Source organism: Hydra viridissima, unplaced genomic scaffold (assembly GCF_058129835.1).
Source record: "Hydra viridissima isolate aposymbiotic clone 2 unplaced genomic scaffold, HvirCarnegie_v1 scaffold_14, whole genome shotgun sequence".
Lineage (NCBI taxonomy): Eukaryota > Metazoa > Cnidaria > Hydrozoa > Anthoathecata > Hydridae > Hydra > Hydra viridissima.
This window is the reverse complement of record NW_028324313.1, coordinates 5,193,890-5,216,028: the sequence shown is the minus strand read 5'-3', so window position 1 is coordinate 5,216,028 and position 22,139 is coordinate 5,193,890. Positions and strand designations below refer to the sequence as shown.

Sequence of the window (22,139 nt, the reverse complement as noted above, 5' to 3'; positions counted from 1 at the left end):
ATCGTAACTAACAAAATTATTGTTATTAACCTTTTTTTGTTCATTAAGCAATCAAACTATGTGGAGTTTTCTTTGTTGTCTACTTAAAACCATTCTTTTTTGGAGATGCCACTTAACTGAACACAAACTAGTTAAAAACTCATGCATGAGTATTAAACATTATGGTTTCCAACTTTTCTTAAACTTGGTTTATCAATAATTAGGATCAAAATCAAACTGAACCTAAGGTTCAGTTGGATTTGAGCTCTAAACCATTAAACATTGGTTTAATCAGATGTCACCTCAACTGCAGTGATGATCAAACAATTTTGGTCCAATTATATTTGATAATTTTTACATATCCAAGACTTTGGGATGTAATGATATATAAAAAAGGGTTGTAATTTTTTTACTATGATAGTAATAACTATGATACAATCAAAAATAGCTGTATTTTTTCTATAAAAGAATAATTACAAAATAACAAAAAACTGCTGTTTTAAATAAACATATCCTTAACTTGCACATTGATCTGAATATCAGGCTTTTATTACTTTTACAGTATACCCAATATAATAAATTATCACATTTGTAATAGACAATATTAATTACTTGAATTTAAATTATAGTCACATTTAGGTAACTTTTAACTTTAGAAATTATAATTTAACATACAAACACAACTTATCTAAAAACATCTATAATTTTGTAGTCCTAACATATTTTTAAGATCTAACATATTTTATTTGACGATAGCAATTATACACTTGAATTAATTAATTTTGTAAGCTAAACAAACCAACTTGTTATTTTCACATTTAACCAAAACATGACTGACTGCTATATGCTATATAGTATACCTATATAGTATAGATAACACAGTAACACTACTTTTTTTTTTCTGTTGAAAATAGACAAACTTGAAAAACACCAAACAATGTTTCGAATAAGTCTCGTAAAACTGTAAAACGTTTTCTTAATCCACCAGCATTTTAATTTCAAATTAAATTTGAATACATAAAATTGGTTTTGCGATCAGCTACACTTTGATCAATTCATTATGTGTATACGCTTACTAAGTTCAGACTTGAGATTAAAGTAGATGCAGACTGTTCTTATTTTAGCTGCTAAAATGATGTTCTAAAAATATTGTAAATTTTTCATTTGCATTAACATACCATATCTCATATAACTATTTAAAATAATTACTTCTAAACAAAATCAAATGTGGCAAGTGAAACTTTGTGTTAAAACTTAAACAGATTTATATCTCAGGAATAGATGGAAAATAATGCAATTACTGTCTTCTTATTAACAACTTATTTCATGAGATCTGCCATTTGTAGTGAAATCACATTTTGACAAGGCGCATAATTTCATGCAATAAAAACTTTGAACGCCCGGAGAATGCAGAGAGTTCAAAAATAAAGCTGGCGGAAAATGCAGATAGTCCAATTTTGTTTTACGCGGAGATAGCAGATATGCCAATTTTGTTTTTGGCGGAGATTGCAGATAGTCCGATTTTGCGCGGAGCCATCGATATTAAACCCAGACACTTTTTCATTTACCGCGGGTTTTCTCATTTTTTTAAAGTTTGTTTTTCGCAGATTTTCTGTATCTCGAATCTGCGAAATGTGACAGTATTTTGATTTAAAAGCGACGCATTTTTTATATAAAATTAAAAAGTAAAGGTTATTTATATTAAATTCGCTGTCAGGGCAATAAAATTTTTACGAATCAATTGAAAAAACAGATTTGAATTTCATGATATTTTTATGCAACAAAAAACTGTTATTATACAATGATTTGAAGCAAAACTGTTCTACTATAGTAATATTCTGCCACAGTAGTTCTCTCATATCGCCACCATAGTCGCATGACAAAAATTCTGCTATAAAGTTTATCGTTTCGCTTCTTTAGTGCTTTCGTCCACTTTTACACTAATTTTATAAATTAAAAATAAACAACAAATTTAAAAATCAAAATAATTTTAAATAAAAATTTTATTTTCCAAAATATTCGGCAAAGAACTATCCGGTGACATCTTTTAATCTATTATTTCCCTTTTTTCGACAATCACTACCACGGTCCCGTGAATTAGAAAACCACTTTGAAAGTTCTGCCTCAACTTGCTTTTTATTTGCATCTTGAGTAGTTGCATTGACTTTCACACTACCTAGTAAAAATTTTTTTTTTTAAATTTTAGACAATAGCATGAAGTACACTTAATAGATATAAGTTTAATTACTAAATAAATTTAGATAACAAAAAAATAAATAAGTCATGACCTGTTGGTTTGAAAAAACCAATGCTAACCCACCAAAAAGTTATAGATTTCTGCTCACAAATTGGAATTGTTTTGATTATGACCATTTCAGGGTCAAAATCAAAACAAAAGTGGGCAAGCTGATAAAATTTTACAATGTATTACAGTGCATATATGTATGTATGTATGTATGTATGTATGTATGTATGTATGTATGTATGTATGTATGTATGTATGTATGTATGTATGTATGTATGTATGTATGTATGTATGTATGTATGTATGTATATATGTATGTATGTATGTATGTATGTATGTATGTATGTATGTATGTATGTATGTATGTATGCATGCATGCATACATGTATGTATGTATGTATGTATGTATGTATGTATGTATGTATGTATGTATGTATGTATGTATGTATGTATGTATGTATGTATGTATGTATGTATGTATGTATGTATGTATGTATGTATGTATGTATGTATGTATGTATGTATGTATGTATGTATGTAAGTACGTATGTATGTATGTATGTATGTATGTGTGTATGTATGTATGTATGTATGTATGTATGTATGTATGTATGTATGTATGTATGTATGTATGTATGTATGTATGTATGTATGTATGTATGTATGTATGTATGTATGTATGTATGTATGTATGTATGTATGTATGTATGTATGTATGTATGTATGTATGTATGTATGTATGTATGTATGTATGTATGTATGTATGTATGTATGTATGTATGTATGTATGTATGTATGTATGTATGTATGTATGTATGTATGTATGTATGTATGTATGTATGTATGTATGTATGTATGTATGTATGTATGTGTGTACATGTATATGTATAGACTCACTAAACAGAACTTCAAACAAATTCAATGTTTTAAATGGTTGCTTTTGATTTTGTCCAGTAAGATTTAACTTTCTAGAGAGATCATTGCCAAGAAGAAATTTCATTGATCGTTTTATAAAGTTGCAAAGATCAACTCCACCAATTTCAGCTATCACTTTAATCTACACAAAAAGTCTAAAATTAGTTAGAAAATAATTTAAAAAATTAGTTAGATAATTATTGAAAAAATTCTAATAATACAAAAAAATACTTAATGAAAAAAAAAATTATTTGAAAACATTTATCTTACTAACCATACATTTCTTCACTAGAGGATCTACCAACTTCTGATCCATTATCAGTAAATCTTCATGTGTCAAAATAGGTAATCTAATATCCTCTGGAAGCTGACATAAACTTGCATTTATGCCTTGGTCTCGTTGCCCTAGGCTTTGCAAAATAGCAGAATGGACTTTTAGGGTTTGTTTTATGTCTTCAATTTGTGTCAAAATTGCAGTTAATATTGTGTTAGTCTGACTAGTACTTGCAGCTATAAAATAACAAATAAACATTATTTTTGAAAAATAAACTTTTAGATAATTTTGATAATTATGAAACTTATTAATAACTTATCAATAACAAACAAGTTCAATAACTTATTAAATTTTTTTTCCTGTACTAAAATGAAAAGGAAGATATAAAAGATAAATTTTTTCCTGGTAATTTTTTTTCATTATTATACAACTCATGGAAAAAAAAAATTTTTTAGCTACATTAAAAAACTGGCTTAACAATAAATATAGAAAAAAACATAAAAGCTTACTGTTAGCAGAGGAACTGGATGTCGGCATATATGTTTTATTTTCAACAACAGTTGCTAAATCAAGCGCAACTAGCATAATCAAAACATAAATTAAAAAACAAATAAACAAAAATGGTAAAACTTATTAACTCACTACTATGACGAGTAATTTCAATATCACACTCATTCCAATCAGATTGCTGGAAAATATCAGAATGTTTTACTGATAAAAATGAAGGAGGAGCTGGCTTTGGTATAATATGAATTGGAGATGAACATTCTGGTTTGGGTAAAAAAGTAGATTTTTCTACATGTTTAAATTTTTTGTGCACAGGAATAACTTTCTTGTTCCTAATAAAAAAAAAAAAAAGAAAGATATATGTATATATATATTTATTAATATTAACAATAACATCGCTAATACAAAAGATTACTGTTCAATAAACTCTTCACTGCAATCAGAGTCAACTTCGCTTGTATCGCTTTTATCAGCTTGTATAATAATTATTCTAAATATTTTATAAATTATTTAAAGAAATTAATAAATTCTTTGAGTAAAAAAGCAAAGTGTACATAGACACTGCTGCATATATAAACATATAGTCATATATATATAAAGTATAAAAAATAGCATATATATAAATATATTGTATATATAAAACATATAGTCTGTATATATAAAGATTTATAATTGCTATATTCTTCAAGATCATTTCGTACAGTTTTTCTAGACTCACAAAATTTTATGGAACTCACCTTCTTTGTTTTCTGTTATTTTTAACTTCGAGGTTCGAAGTGTCTTCAGCCAATATTGCTTTCTGACGAGCCTCCTGAAGTAAATCTAATACAACATTATTTTTTAATATTAATGTTTGTCTATGACTAGGAATGACTTTCATAGATTTGTTTCATCAGTTTAAATGTGAAATGACATGATTAGAATTTAAATACAAATAACTTGAAAAATAATTTATATCACAATACATTTTTTAATCATATGTATAAGTCATGCAAAATAAAAGTTTATATAATTATAAAAAAAAGTTACCAGCAGTAGCCGAAATTCGTGCGGTATAAGTTGGCCAATTTAACTCTGCCTCTAAACATCGACATTTTGCCTTAGAAACACTTTCTGGATTTTTTAGAGGAGGCCAGTAAAACTTGACTAAATTATGCTTTTTAATTCGCATAGGAATATCACTCAGTAAGGTACCATCAGCAATCCAGTTTAATGGAAGAAAATCTGTTTCATTACTCTCATCAAATGAAACTATTGCATAAGACATTTTAATCTAATAAAATAGGCATCACACTCAACCAACAATATGATGGCATATTTTTAATAAGTATGTAATTATTATTAGGGTAAATACTGTAGTAAAAATTATTTGAGTAATTACAACTCAAATAATTTTTACTACAGTATTTACCCTAACATATGCCTTTATATTAAAGTATGTTATACAAGGAATGCAATAAATTTAAAATATTTAATAAAAAAAAAGATACAGTAGAATGCAATAAGAATATATAAAAAAAAGCAAGTAAAGAGTTAGTACAGATGCATCTGAGGCATAATTACAAATCCATTTTTAAATGGTAACTTTACATATTTACAATCTAAATCTACAATCGAGAATGTTTTATTAAAACATGATACCTTCTCTACAAAAAAAATTGAAAGTAAGTCAGAGTTCATTGGATTTGTAAAAAATGGTTGTAAAAGTTCATACTTTTGAAAAACAATATAAGCTTCATTGCATTTGCTATTTGGAACTTGTAAAAAATTTCTTATAACACCAACTTTACCTTTTACTTTAAAACAATCATTAATTGAAGCAAAAAACTTAGCACATTTATACTGTTTAAATTGCAAACAGTGACAATATGATATAGGAACTGGACCTTCAGTGTGAAGCTCTTTAAAAACACTTTTTTTATTATTACAAACTTGATTTGTGGGATTCAAATATCCTTCAAAAATATTTCTCACAATTTGAAAACACAAAAACTGAGGTCGCCGCACAAGCTTTTTTAATCTTCCAAGATAACTTTCATATGGAAAAGAAGAGACTTTATCCAGAGCACCATAACGATTAACATCATCTGGCAAATGAATTAAAGAGTGAATATTATAAACGCAATGATCTTTACCATACAATTTACAAAATGTAGCAACAAAATATGTTAGCAACTTTTTAACGTAATCAAGATAATTTTCACAAAGCGATGGACTTAAAAGAATACGTACAGCAACAGATAAATCCAAGAAGTTTAAATAAACATCATTTGGCAATGTACCTTTTAAAACTACCGGACCAGTGTATAACAAAAACTGACGTAATTCAGTAGCTTTCCAGTGTTTAAATTCCCATATTGAGCGAGGTTTGCGTGAAAATTCTTTTGGTACATGCTGTTTAAATAAAACTAGTTTTTCTGATAATGTTGTTAATGATGTTTTTGATAAACTTTGATTTTTTTTACTCCCATGCACCCATTGATTAATCATTCTCCTAACTACTCCTAAGCATACTAAATGCATATAATCAAGTAGAAAAGATGAAACCATTCCAAATGATAAATCTAAAAATGGAGATACCATGTTATCAATGTGATGCTTTTTATCTGCTTGCATATGAAAACTTTCATCAGTTCTAAGTGGAGCTGATAAATTAGGAAGAATAATTTTTCCAAACCATTGACCTTTTTGTAAACATCGCTCACAGCTATGATATGCAGTATGAGATTTAATACACTTTAAAAATGCTCTTGCAGGGGCATCACATATTACTGCATCTAGTTTTACAATAATTTTATGACCTTTACTATCCTCAAATGGTGACTTTTCTAGATATTTCATTTCTGCAACAAAGTCTTTCAAATAATCAGTTACTGGATTAGGTTTACTATTACTGCAAAATATGGCAATTGGGAAAACATTATCTGAAATTTCTTTAAACATTCCAAGAATTGGCCAAATACATGAATTAGAACTTTTAAAAATTGGTATGCCATCAATGTTAATATGCAACTTAAGTTCCTTTAATTCTGGATTTTGAGGAACCATTATTAAAAACTTTGATAACCAATATTTAATACCAAAATAAAAGTATTCACCTCCTGCAACATTTTTTATATCAATTTTTCTTTGAGTATGATGAAGACTCCTGGCATTTTTTGGTACGCTTGAAACAAGTGGTTTCAAAATCTGCAGTAAATGTGTAGTAGCATTTTGTGAAATATTAAAAGAAACTGCCCAACTTGCTAAGTTTTCATTGAAACTAGTTAAATTGGAGTCATTACTTTCAGAAAAAAAAGTCAGATCACTATCACCATAATCTTCATCAGTTGTATCTGATACACAAGCACAACATTCATTTTTGTCTGAACAACAGCTATTTACTGTGTTTATTGCACTTGCATGGAACTGAGTCATTACATTCATGCTTTTATTCAATGGTGCAAATTCATGCATAAAATTGTTTTAATAATTTGTAAAATCTGTAGTTGTTGTAATAATTTCATGTGTGTTACAAATACTTTCTGATACATTGCAGCTATATTCATGATCATTTGAGCTTGAGTCATTTTGATAACTTTTAACCAAATCATTGTTTTCAAATTTATGTTGAACTTCTGATAGCAGTTTAGATACAGCAGTGTTTATTTTTCTACGCTTAGTGCAATAATTATATAAAAAAGGCAATAAACTATCCATTATATGATTTTATATTCTAAATTCATATCTTATTTTAAAAAATTCTAAAAATGTATTAAAAAATAAATATATCTAAACAAATTGTAATAATTTTTTATCATTACAGACAAATAAAGTAAAAGGTTAAAACAACTAATAATTTTTGCTATTACTTACTATTATTTACAAATAATTCACAATATAAATAATTTAAACATTTTTTCATAAAAAACCTTATATAGAATATATTACTTATATTATAAATACTGTAACTGATATTATAACTTATAATATCAGTTACAGTATTTATAATATAAGTAATATATTATCAACTATATAACTTATAGAAAATGTAAAACATTTATGTATTTATAGATAATATTTAAAGTTACGATATTTTGCACAGTAACATTGAGATTTGCTTGAAAAAGAAACTTAAAACAAAACACACTAACTTAGTGAGTTAATGTGTAATGACTTAGTGACTAAGCCATAACTGTAAGCACACCAAACCATATAAACTAATTTGAAAAAATTTCCACATTTGTCCATAGCATTAAAAATAAAAAATATGACTTCAGTTTGATAAAACATTTTACAAATCTGTAAAAAAGTAAACGTTGACATACTCTCAGACTTATTAATGGCTATGAAAATCAGTCTGAATTTCAGTCTAAAATTTTTATCTAAAATTTCTTATATGCAGGGCATCTAAGAAATTTGAGAGCATGTCACATTTTTTTTTTTTTTTTTTTTTGTGAAATCATTTTTTAAATGGATGACTAAATATTGATTTTAACATATTCATACTTTTATAGAATTTTTTATATAGAATTAAAACTGATATGTAAATATTTTTTACAAAAATACAATAAAAAAACCAAATGAAGTTCCTGTGTATGTTTACTCTAAATGCAAGTGTATATTCAATCTAAATCAAGCCGCGTTACATTTCAAAAGAATTTTGCAGTTTTATTTCAATAAAACTTTTTAATAAAAACGATGCCAAAAATATGCTTTGATTAGAAAATACACTAAGCATGGGAATTTCGGCCTTCGAAATCGACGAAATTAAACGAAACGAAATTCGTGTTTCAATTTCGGATCGAAATTGAGAACGAAATTTCGATTTTTTGGATTGTTTAATTTCGCGAAATAATTTCGTATAATTTCGGGTCATTGAAAGTAACGAAATTGACACGAAATTAAACATAAGTTTTAATTTCGTAATTTCGAAATTCGTGAATTTGTAATGTTTAAAAATTTCGGTTTTTCGAAATTCGCGAAATTGTACTTTACCCACATTTTCGGATTGACGGTATTCGAAATCGAAATCACCGAAATTAGAAAGAACTCAGCATATTGAAGTAAAATTCGACAATTTTGATCTAATTTCGTTGATTTCGATATAATTTTGGAAGGTCGAAATTATTTCGTTAGTTCAGTTAATTTTGTTAATTTCGCGAAATCCCCTTAAAACCCAAAATTTTCCCCTACAAGATACAAAATTATTAAAAGAAGTAATAGTTTCGTTTATTTTGTTTTAATTTCGTTTATTTCGTTCTAATTTCGTATATTTCGATTTAATTTTGTTATTTTCCCCATTTTCACCTTAATTTATTATAAAATGAAATAAAATGAAATGAAATGAAATTAAATAAATTGTAATTTATTATTTCTTTTGCAGTAGAAACATTTAAATCAAATCAAATTTAAATCCAAAAAGTAGCACTGTAGCAGTAGTAGCACAGAGAAACTATTAGTAGTAGTTTTGGTTAACAAAATGATAATGAGTTTTAAGTTAAAATTGTCAATATTTATATTCAAATCGAATTTAATACAAAACCAGCGAAATTAAATCAAAATTATCGAAATTAATAAGAAACCAGCAAGATTAAAACGAACCTATCGAAATTAAAAAAAAGAGGCGAAATTAATACTCATGAGGCGAAATTAATACTCCCACTGGTTGAAATTTAATGAAAAATTTAATCTACCAAAAGTAATAAAATTAATTTCGACGTTTTATTAATTATTGCACAAAATCAACAAAATTATTTCGAAAGTATCAAAATAAAATCAAAATTGACGAGATAAGACGAAATAGGCGAATTAGTTCCAAATTTGACGAAATTTAGGCGAAAATTTGGTATGTTTCAAATTTCGATTTTTGTTTTTTTCTAAATTCACGAAATTGCGAAATTCGATTTACCTGCCAGTCTCGTTCTTTCGAAATTCGCGAAATTTATTTTTCTGATAAATTCGAAATTTCGTCTTTCGAAATTCAATATAAATTTCGATACGAAATTTATTTCGACCCAAAACTTGTGGAAAAATTTCGACTCGAAATTAGTTTCGATCCAATTTTGAATACATTTCGATCGAAACATCCGAAATTACGAAATCATCGAATTTCGAACTTCGAAATTCCCATGCTTAAAATACACGCTACCATTAAACCACGCGTCCTAACTTCAAACCAGCCGTAAATCATTTACGCAGTCCCATGCCAGTCCCAGTAAAAACCCAGATTTTATTTACGGCGTTATTTTCACACCGTATGGGACCCAGAACAAATCCCAGCCTGGCACCCAGAACAAATCCCAGCCGGAACCCAGTTGGGATGGTTAACTGGGTTGCTATTTCCTTCAAACTTTAAAGTTTTCTTTGATAAAGAAAATATTTATATTTATCAACCATTGTTTAGATTTTACCAAATTCAAAGATTCCCAAGATGTATAGGAGCAATTGATGGAACACATATTCCTTAAATAATCCCTGGTGGAGAAAACCCAGAAATATATCAAAACAGAAAGGGATTTTTTTCTTTGATTGCCAGGTCATTGCAGGTCCTTCAAAAGAAATTTTATCTGCTTGTGTTCAATGGCCTGGAAGTGTTTATGATTCACGGTTCTTGCATTCCACCCTCAATTATAACTTTTACGACTATTGAATCAGCTTCAAATGATCTCTCGCATTAAATCGTATTCAAATGAAAGAAGCGCTAGAAAAGACAATCATGTCCTATCGCTGACCGCAGATATTTTTATAAGTTTCCATAATATTTAAACAACAGATTTTGTGTTGGTGAACATTCCAGAAAACAAGAAAACTCATCAGCAAACGCTTCTTCCAGATCTGATGAATGTATCTTTATTAATTCATTTGCTTTAGAAGCTATTTCACAGGACAATAACCTATCAAGAAGAAAATTGAACATATCCAGTCTATCTGAACATTCGGACACTTTTTTAAAAAGGTATTACAGATTCCGTACTGTTTGAAAAAAACTTAAATTTTTTGCTGAAAAAGGTAATATAGGTATTCGTTCTTCAAAAAAAAGTAAAGTCGAGCTAGTTCAAATAAACTATAGTTGTTTTTTTTCTTAAAATTGAAGCTACCAAATGTCCAAAACTACCCCACAAGAGGGGGCAGTTTAGGACAATTTTGGGGCAGTTTAGAAAATATAATAAGAAGACAAGAAAGGTTTCTTAAAACCTAATTTTTTCGTTTAGCAGTAATTATTAACTATAACTAAATCAACAGAATTATTAGGAGTAACATAATTATTCTTATAAAGATCTCAAACCATTAATGAGTTTTTTTGTATATTCAAATAAACTAAAATGAAAATGCTATTCAATCACATATCACTCTTATTAACAAAAAGATATTAATAAAAAAAACAAAGAGTGTGAATATAAAATGGATATAGATAAACATGAAATTTTTATTTTTGTTTGAATTGAGAAAATTCATAACATTCAACCAAGTTTAAATGTAGAAAAATCAAATTTGAATATTATACGAGAACCTCTTGAAATGCTTCCTGCATTGTTTGGCATAGGAAGTTTAGCCAAGACTTCTGCAATAAGCATCGACCCCTTATTTTGCATATCAGGAAAGTAAAATATATTAAATCCTACTTTTTTATTCAACAAATTAACAACCAAAATGTCTCCATTTATTTCTTCAATTCTGAAAACAAAAGCTAACGTTGCATTGTTAGCTGTTGAAGAACATTGGACTAAACAAAAAGAGAAAGCTTTTTGTATCTTATCATAAATCCTTTCATCAATTGAATGCCAGCAACTTTATTTTAGCTCCATAGTTCAGGACATTTTTTCAAAGTATTACTATATTCATATGCTAAAATTCTAGCTTGGTAATAAGTTAAACGATAATTTATTTTTGATGATTTCAACATATAATTTTCTAACATAGTTTCTAACATAGTTTTCTAACATAGCATTAGTAAATACTCGATTCACAGAACATTTGGTTGAAAAGTTATCACTTTTCGATTTCCTATTATTTCTGAGCATTTTTATTCTTTAAGCTAACGTACTTTTAGAGTACCCAAATGCACCTGCAGCTTCTCTTAACTTCATTGTTTTATCAAAAACATGTTTAACTGCAATTTTTAAATTTTCCTCGTTTATAAATCTTTCACATTTCTTTTTATAATTGTGCACCATTTTTAAACTTAGCATAATTTTATTTGAAGATCAGTTTGTTATGATCCGCGCAACACGTTCTAATGTGCCCCGTGAAAATTGTCCAATGCTGCCTCAACCCTGATCTCAGGAAACATTCCACAATTTTTTTGTAAAGAATTCATGTTTTATCGTTGAATTTTTTATTTATGTCGCAGAACATATCCCTAAATGCAATAAAAATGCAAAAAATAATTCCTTGGGTAGAGTAAACTTATTTGTAAATCCTTACACTTAAGAATTAAAAAAATTAGAAAAAATATCAAAAACAGCAAAACCTTTGTAGAAAAGCTTCCTGACTGCCTTTGTGAAAGAAATTCTATGACATTTACGTGTGAAAGTATTTTAGTCGACGAATATATTTAACTTTGTTGAAGAGTAAGTATTTTTTGGATTATTCGCATTGTCCTAAACTACCCCTTTCCTAAACTGCCCCCCTCTCCCCTAAATCTTTGTAAAGCCTGTTCAATTGTCGCGATGAGCCTTGAATGTCATCGGTCGGCCCCGTGAAATTTGTTTCTAAATGGTAGGCCGAGTAAATTGTATTCTTTTACTGCATCGGTCGCTTAAAGGAGGATAGTTAAGTAAGCACCTTGTACTATCCACTATTATCTAATAAATCTTGATCAATTGTAAATTAAGGAATCGTTTGAACAATCAAAACTTTTGTCCTTAACATTCATTTAAAATTTGAAGGAGAAGAAAGTTAAGTGTTTCAAACCTTTGTCAAAGTTTCAAAATGATCGTTCTAAGTATACCATATTACGTTTCTAAAATGAAAATATACGAGGTTAGCAGTTCAACAATTCGTTTAGACAGAAAGAGTCTATGAGCAAGTTAGAGTTGGAGAGAACAGCGAAGTTATTATAACTTCTAATATAATATTATAGTTTCTTAGTTAACGTTGAATGTATAAGTACAGGTCTGTCTGATAGTTGATTCCGAATTTAAAGATGGTTTCGTTTTTATTTCAGGATGCTTATTCCTAAAAAGAATCGGCATGCAATATATGAAGCTCTATTTAAAGATGGAGTTTTGGTCGCTATCAAAGATTTTAACTCTCCAAAGCATTGTGAACTAGAAAAGATTCGAAACTTGGAAGTTATAAAGGCCATGCAGGTATCTTGGTAAAAATTAGTATTAAAATATCTTAAAGAGTGTGATTAACTTTGTATTATTCATCAAAATGAGTACATATTCTAGAAAAGCTCTTTTAAAAAAACTACTTAAAATTTTGCAACAAAATTCCAAACTACTGCATACGTACATCTGTTAAATACAGTTGTTTTAAAGTATAATTCTAATATTATTTTAATTCATTTTGTTCAAACATCAAAGTTAGGTTGATTTTTCTGTACTTTATGTTTTGGAAATTTTAACACAAATTAAAGTTTCTTGTCTAATGTGTTATTTTCAGAAGCATCTTTTAAATCAATTAATTGGGATGCTTTAAAAAAAAATCTTTATAGTGGCAATTTATGGGGTTGGTTATAGATAAAATTGAATTCTATTTTGTATTAAATTTTATAAATTGTCCTCAGAATTTGATTCATGTCAAACTTATGATTTTTCATGCACCAACAATAGTTTATTTTGCATTCTAATAATATCCATTACACGTCAGTAACTTGAATCTGGTTTCAAGTTTACATTTGCACTAGTGGTAAAGTAAAAAAAATTTGAATTCTTAAAGCATTTTGCATTTGAGTGTTCAAATAATGACAATTTTTGTATTACATTTTGTGTCGTATATATTTAACTCTTATTTTAAAAGATGAAATGTCATGCTATAATCTTTTGTTTAAATAGACCAAATTTTTCTCATTCAGAATTTTCATTATAATAAATGAAGTTAAATAATATCTTTTTGAAATTTAAGAGAATGGTTTTTTGTTTTTACGTATCTTGACATTTATAACTAGTAAACATGACTACAATTAAATACTTAAACTAATTAAATCAATCTAAATATGAATTATGATAAGTAATTTATATCATAACAGTGCATTATTTGTTATCCTAATATTATCTTAGTCTTCTTGAGCTATACTAACTTGCATTTGTTCGTAACCTTCAGTTTTGACCAATAGGCTGTTGGCTCCATTATGATGCTATATTAAGAATATTGAATCCTCGACATCAGCTTCAGTTTAAGCTATAGGTCACTTACTTTAATATAACAATTGCTTTTGATTAGTTATTTCTGCATCTATTCGTAACCTTTAGTTTTAACTAGTAAATTGATGGTTCCATTTAGATGCTATATCAATTATATTAAATCCTCAACATCAGCTTCATATTAAGCTTGAAGTCACTTACTTTAATATATCAAAATGTTTTTCATGAGTTATGTGCATTTTATTTATAATCTGCAACTTTTAATTTGTAGTATGTTTGGCATATTAAAATGCAAGTATTAGATTTTTTAGATCAATTTTTCTTTATATAATATATAATCTTTAAATAGTTTCATGTAATTTTCATCAAAAAAAATGTATATCTAATTGTTTGTAATATTTAGAGATGTTTTCTAGATACTTGCTGGAATGTTGCTGCTACCCTAATTTCCTATATTTGATTAAAATAATTAGTGGCTTCTATTTGATTGAAGTTAATCAAGAATCCTTTTTAGTTTTTTAGTAATATAACTCAATTAACTGTTGTTTGTATTAATAGTCACTAAAATCACGTGGTTATGTACGTGAAAACTTTGCATGGAGACATTACTACTGGTACCTTACAAATGAAGGAATTCAATATCTTCGTGATTTCTTACATCTTCCTCCAGAAATAGTTCCGGCTACACTGAGAAAAAGTACAAAAGCCACAGAATCTGCCAAGCCATGGGGGAAAGGTATGTGATTAAATGTTTTTTAATGTCACTTATTGATTTTCTGGTACCTAAAAATTTTTTTGGAAATTTATAGGAGGTGATCAACGTTCTTCTGGCCCTCGTACTGGTGATGCTGACCGTGAAAATTACAGGCGTGATGCCAGTACTGCTGAAAAAGGTGGTGCTGGATCTGACTTTAAACCAGAATTTGTAAGTATAATAATTTTCTAGTGCTTTTGATTAAAACTGTATATGATGCAGATAAATTTTAAGTTAATGACTTGTCTTCTTTGTAGCGTGCTGGATTTGGTATTGGTCGTGGATTCGGAGCTCCCTCATCATAAATGCAATAAAAGTTTCAAAATCTTCTGTCTCTTTATTAATGCCTGGTTTTCATACAAACAGCCCCAAAAAGATAGCTAGTCTGGCAAGTGAGATCTCACTGTTTTTTGTCGAGATCTCGGCAAACGGGCTAGCTTTTGACCATATAAACAGTCCCTTAGTCATTCGCAATTATGCATCTTGATCTTAAATGTCTGTAAATTTTAGTAGAAGCATTTCAGCTTTTTATCTTCCTAAACAATTTCTAATTTTGCTCCAAATAATGCCATAAGATGACAAGTCTCTTAACGGTTCCAGAACATGCTGGACGAGTAAGGGCCTGTTTATATGGAAAGCGGGATGGCTCGGCAAACGAGCCAGCCCATTTGCCGAGACGTCGTCCTTATTGCAACTTAATTTTATTATGCGTTTATATGAATAAACGAACTAGCCCGGTGTCACGTTATATAAGTAGCACGTTAAAAATGTAGACAAAATGTTATATCTGCGCATGCGTTACTTTACGGATATCTATTTAAAGCCTATAGGCGTTAAGTATCCCGTTAAAAAAGTAGACAAAATGAGCATCTAGACAATATTTTTAACACCAAACGTAATTTTAAACTTAATTTTAAATGTTAAGATTAAGTTAAAGTTTTGTAAAGTCCTTACTGAAATATATATGACTTTAAAAATAGTCTTATAAGAACTTAATATTTGCAAACATTTAACGTAACAACACGATCAGAGTTATCTGTTCAATATGTCCAAGACAAATTTTCTGCCGACATAAAATGTCCGAATTATTTTTTTGTCCACATATTTTGACATAACTTTACATCTGAGACATTTTCTGCCGACATAAATTATGTCAGAAACATTTTTCTGTCCACTTACTTTGACATAATTTTATGTCTGAGACATTTTCTGTCGACATAAATTATATCTGAGACATTTTCTGCCGACATAAATTATGTCAGAAACATTTTTCTGTCCACATGTTTTGACATAGTTTCATGTCTGAGACATTTGCTGTTTCTTATTTTAGAAGAAAAAATCGTACAACTTTATTGCTCATTTCAGTAATAAAAACTTAGTCTCAAACTTAGTTTTTATTAAGGTTCTTCACGGAAGCAAAAGTTGAATTTTCGATAAAAAAAAAAGTTTTCGAAACTCTATTTTTGTTTCGGTAAGTTCGAAATAATTTCAAACTAATTAATTTTGCATCGAAACGATTTTTTCATTTCGAAATTGTCAAATTTGTTTCGAAATATTTTTGCGATTTCGAAATTCTAAAAATATTACCGAAACGATTTTTTACCTTCGAAATTCTAAAATTTGCTTCGAAATGTTTTTGCGATTTCGAAATTCTGAAAATAATACCGAAACGATTTTTTACCTTCGAAATTCTAAAATTTGCTTCGAAATGTTTTTGCGATTTCGAAATTCTGAAAATAATACCGAAACGATTTTTTACCTTCGAAATTCTAAAATTTGCTTCGAAATGTTTTTGCGATTTCGAAATTCTGAAAATAATACCGAAACGATTTTTTACCTTCGAAATTCTAAAATTTGCTTCGAAATATTTTTGCAGGGATTAGATCCCCAAAGGTTCTTTTACAGGGATTAAAACGCTCAGGATAAGATAGGGGTTTGATATTTTGTGACATTTTGCGGAAAAGGGAGAAGGGGGATCTGAAAAGTTTTTTGCGTGACATAATTTGCGAATGACCACTTACCTCTACACGGTGAAATGTTTCATATAAAATATTAGCCCTCTCAAAGTGAATAAAACCTACCTATAGCAAAAGCTACTAAAGTGTTTTTGTTTACAATTTAAATTGTAAATTTTGAACGTAGAATTTTTAAAATTTTTACTATTCAAATTTTTACTTATTAATTATTGAATGAAGATGCTTAAAAGCATCTTCATTCAATAATTAATATGATGGAGGGAGATGCTATATTTTAATTTTCAATTTAATATGAAAGGAAAGGGAGTAAATATTTTATTCCGGCTCTGAAAAAACTACATTCTATTCAACAGTCATATTTGCTTTTGTTAACAAAATAAAATTAAAAAGATTTATAATGTTCAATCAAATAAAAAGATATTAGAAATACATGTATAAGTACTACTATTTAATTAAATCGACTTTTAGTCGATTAGTAGAAAATCCAAAGTCGATTACATCGACTCTTAGATTTTTCAAAGTCGACTAATTTCGACTTTTAGTCGATTTAGTCTTAGTCGATAACAACACCAGTTTAAACACTTTAATTTTAAATTTGCATAACGTAAGTTTAAACTTTAGATTTAGAATTTTTATAGAACTTTATAGAACTTTATAAAATTTTATAGAATTTACATAAAAGTTCGTGCGCTTTTCCTAAATGATATAATTTAAAAGTTATAGTATGCAATTCCTTTAAGGCCTGTAACGCACGTATATGAAACCATTGTTGCAATGTAAACGGCTAATTACTCTCTTGGGATTATTTAGATGAGATTTACAGCGATTTCAAACAATTATATTTATACCTTAGCAATCTTTTTGTTACATAACTAAAAATTTTAGTTCGAGTTGTTGAGGCAACATCAAGTTATTAGGTTTTAAAGATTTACTAAAAACACGTGTTTTACAACACATTTTTGGCCATTATGGATAGTAAAATTAAAAAAAAAAAAAATTAGCTGTTTTTTATTTCATTTTAATATAAATTTATTCTCATCAAAAAAAAAAAAATCATAATTTTGATTACTAAAAAAAACAACTTGTTTTCAGTTGTGTGCCACCTTAAATTTACCAAGATAGTATTATTTTGCCATATATATATATATATATGTATAATATATCTATATATATCTATATATATTATTCATATATATGTATATATGGCAAATTATTATATATATATATAATATATATATATATATATATACATACATACATACATATATATATATATATATATATATATATATATATATATATATATATATATATATATATATATATATACATACATACATACATATATATATATATATATATATATATATATATATAATAATAATAATAATAATAATAATAATAATAATAATAATAAAAGGTATACTTGCCGAAAAACCCCGTGGTAAATTATTTAGGCACCTGGTTATTTTAATATTATTATGCAAATAAAATATAAGGTATTAAAATTACTTTTTGGAATAAATTTAACTTTCCAAAATTCTTTTTTTTTCTTCTTGTAATTAATTTCACTTTTCGAAATTCTGTTTTTTCTTTCGAAATTAAAATCAGTTTTCGAAATACACTTTTTTTTTTCGAAGTTAATTTCACATTTCGAAATTTTGTTTTTTCTTTCGAAATTAAAATCAGTTTTCGAAATACACTTTTTTTTTTCGAAGTTAATTTCACATTTCGAAATTCTGTTTTTTCTTTCGAAATTAATTTTACTTTTCGAAATACACTTTTTTTTTTCGAAGTTAATTTCACATTTCGAAATTCTGTTTTTTCTTTCGAAATTAATTTCACTTTTCGAAATACACTTTTTTTTTTCGAAGTTAATTTCACATTTCGAAATTCCGTTTTTTCTTTCGAAATTAATTTCACTTTTCGAAGTACATTTTTTTATTTCGAAATTAATTTCACATTTCGAAATTCCTTTTTTATTTTCGAAATTAATTTGGCTAGTTCAATTATTTTCATAAGTTTTTATAGATTTCGAAAAGAAAGAAGTATTTCGGTACCGTTTTAATCGAAAATTTTCGAAATTTGCAATTTCGATAATGAACCCTAGTTTTTATTACTGAATGTGGTTTTTATTATATGGCGTCCTGTGCCACATTAGAAATTATGTTAAGTAGAAAGAAAAGTAGAACTTTTAAAGTGTCAAACCATTTACAGCATAAATTCGACGATCTAATTGTCTACAACATAATAAAAATAGAAAATAACTCTTTGTCAGAATATTTAATTCCGTTCCAGGATAGGTCGAATAATTTATGGTCGAAGCAAACCTTATTAAAAATTTAATTTTTCACCAACGCGGCGTTTCAGGTTAAAATAGAGTAACCATAGGACAACCGACAATTTCAAGCAGCGGTTAGAATGCAATTTTTAGCCGTAAGAAAATCTCTGGCCAAAATTTATCTTTTAATTTAACCGAACCGTCAGAATCGTTTTTTGAAGAGTAGTGATCTTAACCGAAAATTTATTTCAAACAAAACAAATATCAATGATAATGTTTGGTTGTTAAAATTTTTTTTTCTCTTACACGTTTTTTAAAGAGAAAATATCCCTTTTCAGATTGTAAATGATACAACTCAAACAAATTAACTGGCAATTAAATGCCTTAGAATCAAATATTTATGTCTGCTCTCCTCAATCAAACCACATGGCATTATAGGTTGCTAAACTTTGGAAAATTGGCATTTTTTTTTTTATCCAATGGTATTTTATGGCCTTTTACCTTTATTTTGGCATTTTGACACAGAAAAATTTAAGTTCTTGAAAAAGTATTTATTTTGGAAAAAAAGTTGAAATTAATTTTTGCCCCTCAAGAATTTTTAAGGATAATAAAAAACACCTTTTGACTTCCGATCCGAAGATTAACTAGTTGATTTCATTGATGAAATTTGTTCAAAATAAAGTGACGGAATCATTTTGAAACAGCCGCGATATGAAAATGGGCATTATTATGGCATTTTACATTCACGCTTTTGGCATTTCACATGTAAAAAATGTTGGCAACACTGAATTTAATTGTCAATTAAAACGACTAAAATATGACGACTTGGAATGCTCGCTTCCACGTTTGAGACATTAAAACGATTTTCCTAGCCGCATTAAAAAACGATTATTAATCTAATTATTCATTTTTCGCGGTTTAAACGATTGTCCTGTGGTATAAATAGATCTTGGAATAACTATTTTCTTATCACTGTTTTTGTTTTCCTTAAGATTTAAAGACAAAGATGGAGTATAATTTATTGCACAAACAAGTGAAAAGTCAATTTGAAATTAGTAAAGAAGGAGGAAAGTGTAAAATGTGCAAAAAATTTTACAAAGACAAGTTAAGTAACCACAAAGATCACCTTCTTCAAAAACACAAAGAAAAAGCAGGCGAAAGCTACTTCGGCTACAAGGAATCGAAATGACGATGAGATTCAATTAATTAAACGAATCAAACTGGATGTTGATGTAAATCAATTAATTAGAGAAATGATTAAGTTAATGATGAATCGTAACTTGTCTTTCGCGTCAGCTGATGAAATCGGACAATTGTCTTTAGTGAAAAATGCACTCAAAGAATTCAAAATTGTTATAAATCGTCATAGCATGAAACGCTACATTCAACTTGCGTGTGAAAATATTTTTTCGCTCATAAGAGAAGAAACTGAAAATGTTCTTGTCTCGTTGATGTTTGATAGTGCGTCGCGATATGGAAGAAACGTGTTTGGAGTTAGCTGTAGATATGTGAAGGACGGGCAAATAGCTGACAGAACCTTAGGCATACTTACTCAAGAAGGTCGACAGTTTGGCGAAATTTTAGCTGCTCAGTTAGAAAATGTAATTGGAAAAATTGGAAAATGTGCTAATGATATCTACGCAACTTGCACAGATCAAGGAAAGAACATGACGAAGGCTTCAAAAATTCTTCAAAATGCACAAGTTCAAATGAAAGTGATCCTTGAAATTTATGATGACGAATTTATAGATTTCGAAGACGAGGAAATTGATATTGGCGCTTTATAGAATGAAGAAGGGAATTATAGTGAAGCCCACACTGTTTGTGTTGAAAAATCAGTTGGATCGTTCTGTTCAGCCATGTTTTGTGGCGCACATGTGTGTCAGCTAGCTGCTAAGGACGTAACATCAATGTTTGAAGATGGATTAAATAACATCAGAAAAGTTGCTATCGAATCCAAAAAAGTAGCATATATTCAAACATTTAAAAATCCGTTTTTTTTCTCTCAATAACTGCAGGAAATGAGACCTCATACTAATTTTATCCCAGATAATTAAACTTGAATCAAAACCATTGCATAAAGCAGTAGCATTTGCAATGGCATAAAGCCCACAATCTTTTCCATTGTCTTGCTTTTGACATCTTATGACCTCCACATTCAAAGAAGAAATACATTCATTTATTAACAACAATCGTGCAACTCTGTTTACCAGTAATGGAACAGGGCCTTTATTAAATCTAGTAAACATTGAATCATAATACTGAACAGAATTAGAACCATTTTTAGATGTTAAACTACTTATTAGAACCCAATGCGAATTTCTAACATTAAGTATCTGAACAAACTTTCCAGAAATAGTTTAACCACCAAAGTTTTTTTAATTAAAAATCCAAGAACTTTGAAATCCACCTACTTCAGGAAACTGATATGAAAGAAAGCTTTGTGCAATATGAATTAAAGTATCATCAAGCCAACAAGATGGATGTTTTAAAACATCTATGCCCACTTTGACTGACTGTGCTGATAATGTTGAATAAAAATTGTTATCTAAAGAAATTGCAGGACAAACTAATTTTTTGGATTTAGATGCACTTGCATCAGTTAGAGAAGTTGGATGCTTTCTCTTGCTGGATTTTTTTAAAATTATTTTTAAATCATCTTTTTCAATTAATTGTTTAGTCATTTTAGGACAATAATCATGCTCTTTTAAAATAGATTAGGTGGACAATGCTTGTTTTTCTGATAAATAAGACTTCATACATAATACAATTTACCATCTAAAGTATGTAAAAATTTAGATTTAATTCAATGACAATAATTATTTATTCAACAAAGTATAATGTAATGTTTACATACCACATAGTTTGAATTTTTTTGCATACTTTAAAAAAGATTTAAGCTCTGATTTGTAATAT

General features: G+C 28.0%; 2 protein-coding genes and 1 pseudogene across 3 annotated transcripts; 1 reads left to right on the top strand and 2 right to left on the bottom strand.

Annotated features, from left to right (window-relative positions):
- Positions 1-1,733: 1,733 nt before the first annotated feature.
- On the bottom strand, positions 1,734-5,269 carry LOC149878997 (uncharacterized). 2 transcript variants are annotated; one of them, XM_090072060.1, is made up of 8 exons: positions 4,950-5,269; positions 4,658-4,742; positions 4,336-4,410; positions 4,056-4,252; positions 3,923-3,991; positions 3,414-3,649; positions 3,122-3,281; positions 1,734-2,155 (listed from the first exon to the last, which is right to left on the bottom strand). In XM_090072060.1, exons 1-8 carry the CDS (start codon positions 5,185-5,187, stop codon positions 2,010-2,012), a joined length of 1,206 nt encoding a protein of 401 aa, XP_089928186.1. In that variant the 5' UTR covers positions 5,188-5,269; the 3' UTR covers positions 1,734-2,009. The 2 variants fall into 2 exon arrangements, with proteins under 2 accessions (XP_089928186.1, XP_089928187.1); XM_090072061.1 differs by having other exon boundaries at positions 2,033-2,151.
- A 182-nt stretch (positions 5,270-5,451) lies between these two features.
- LOC145199278 (uncharacterized) lies at positions 5,452-7,662 on the bottom strand (annotated as a pseudogene).
- A 4,893-nt stretch (positions 7,663-12,555) lies between these two features.
- LOC145181684 (small ribosomal subunit protein eS10-like) lies at positions 12,556-15,293 on the top strand. Its single transcript, XM_090072049.1, has 5 exons — positions 12,556-12,678; positions 13,069-13,213; positions 14,771-14,948; positions 15,022-15,137; positions 15,224-15,293. Exons 2-5 carry the CDS (start codon positions 13,070-13,072, stop codon positions 15,269-15,271), a joined length of 486 nt encoding a protein of 161 aa, XP_089928175.1. The 5' UTR covers positions 12,556-12,678; position 13,069; the 3' UTR covers positions 15,272-15,293.
- Positions 15,294-22,139: the final 6,846 nt, after the last annotated feature.

Coding starts and splice junctions, on each gene's coding strand:
- LOC145181684 (XM_090072049.1), top strand. CDS start 13,070: ATGCTTATTCCTAAAAAGAATCGGCATGCAATATATGAAGCTCTATTT. Junction 14,949..15,021: donor TGCCAAGCCATGGGGGAAAG/GTATGTGATTAA, acceptor GGAAATTTATAG/GAGGTGATCAACGTTCTTCT. Junction 15,138..15,223: donor CTGACTTTAAACCAGAATTT/GTAAGTATAATA, acceptor TCTTCTTTGTAG/CGTGCTGGATTTGGTATTGG.
- LOC149878997 (XM_090072060.1), bottom strand. CDS start 5,187: ATGTCTTATGCAATAGTTTCATTTGATGAGAGTAATGAAACAGATTTT. Junction 4,411..4,657: donor AATAACAGAAAACAAAGAAG/GTGAGTTCCATA, acceptor TAAAATATTTAG/AATAATTATTATACAAGCTG. Junction 3,650..3,922: donor ATCCAGTTCCTCTGCTAACA/GTAAGCTTTTAT, acceptor GTTATTTTATAG/CTGCAAGTACTAGTCAGACT.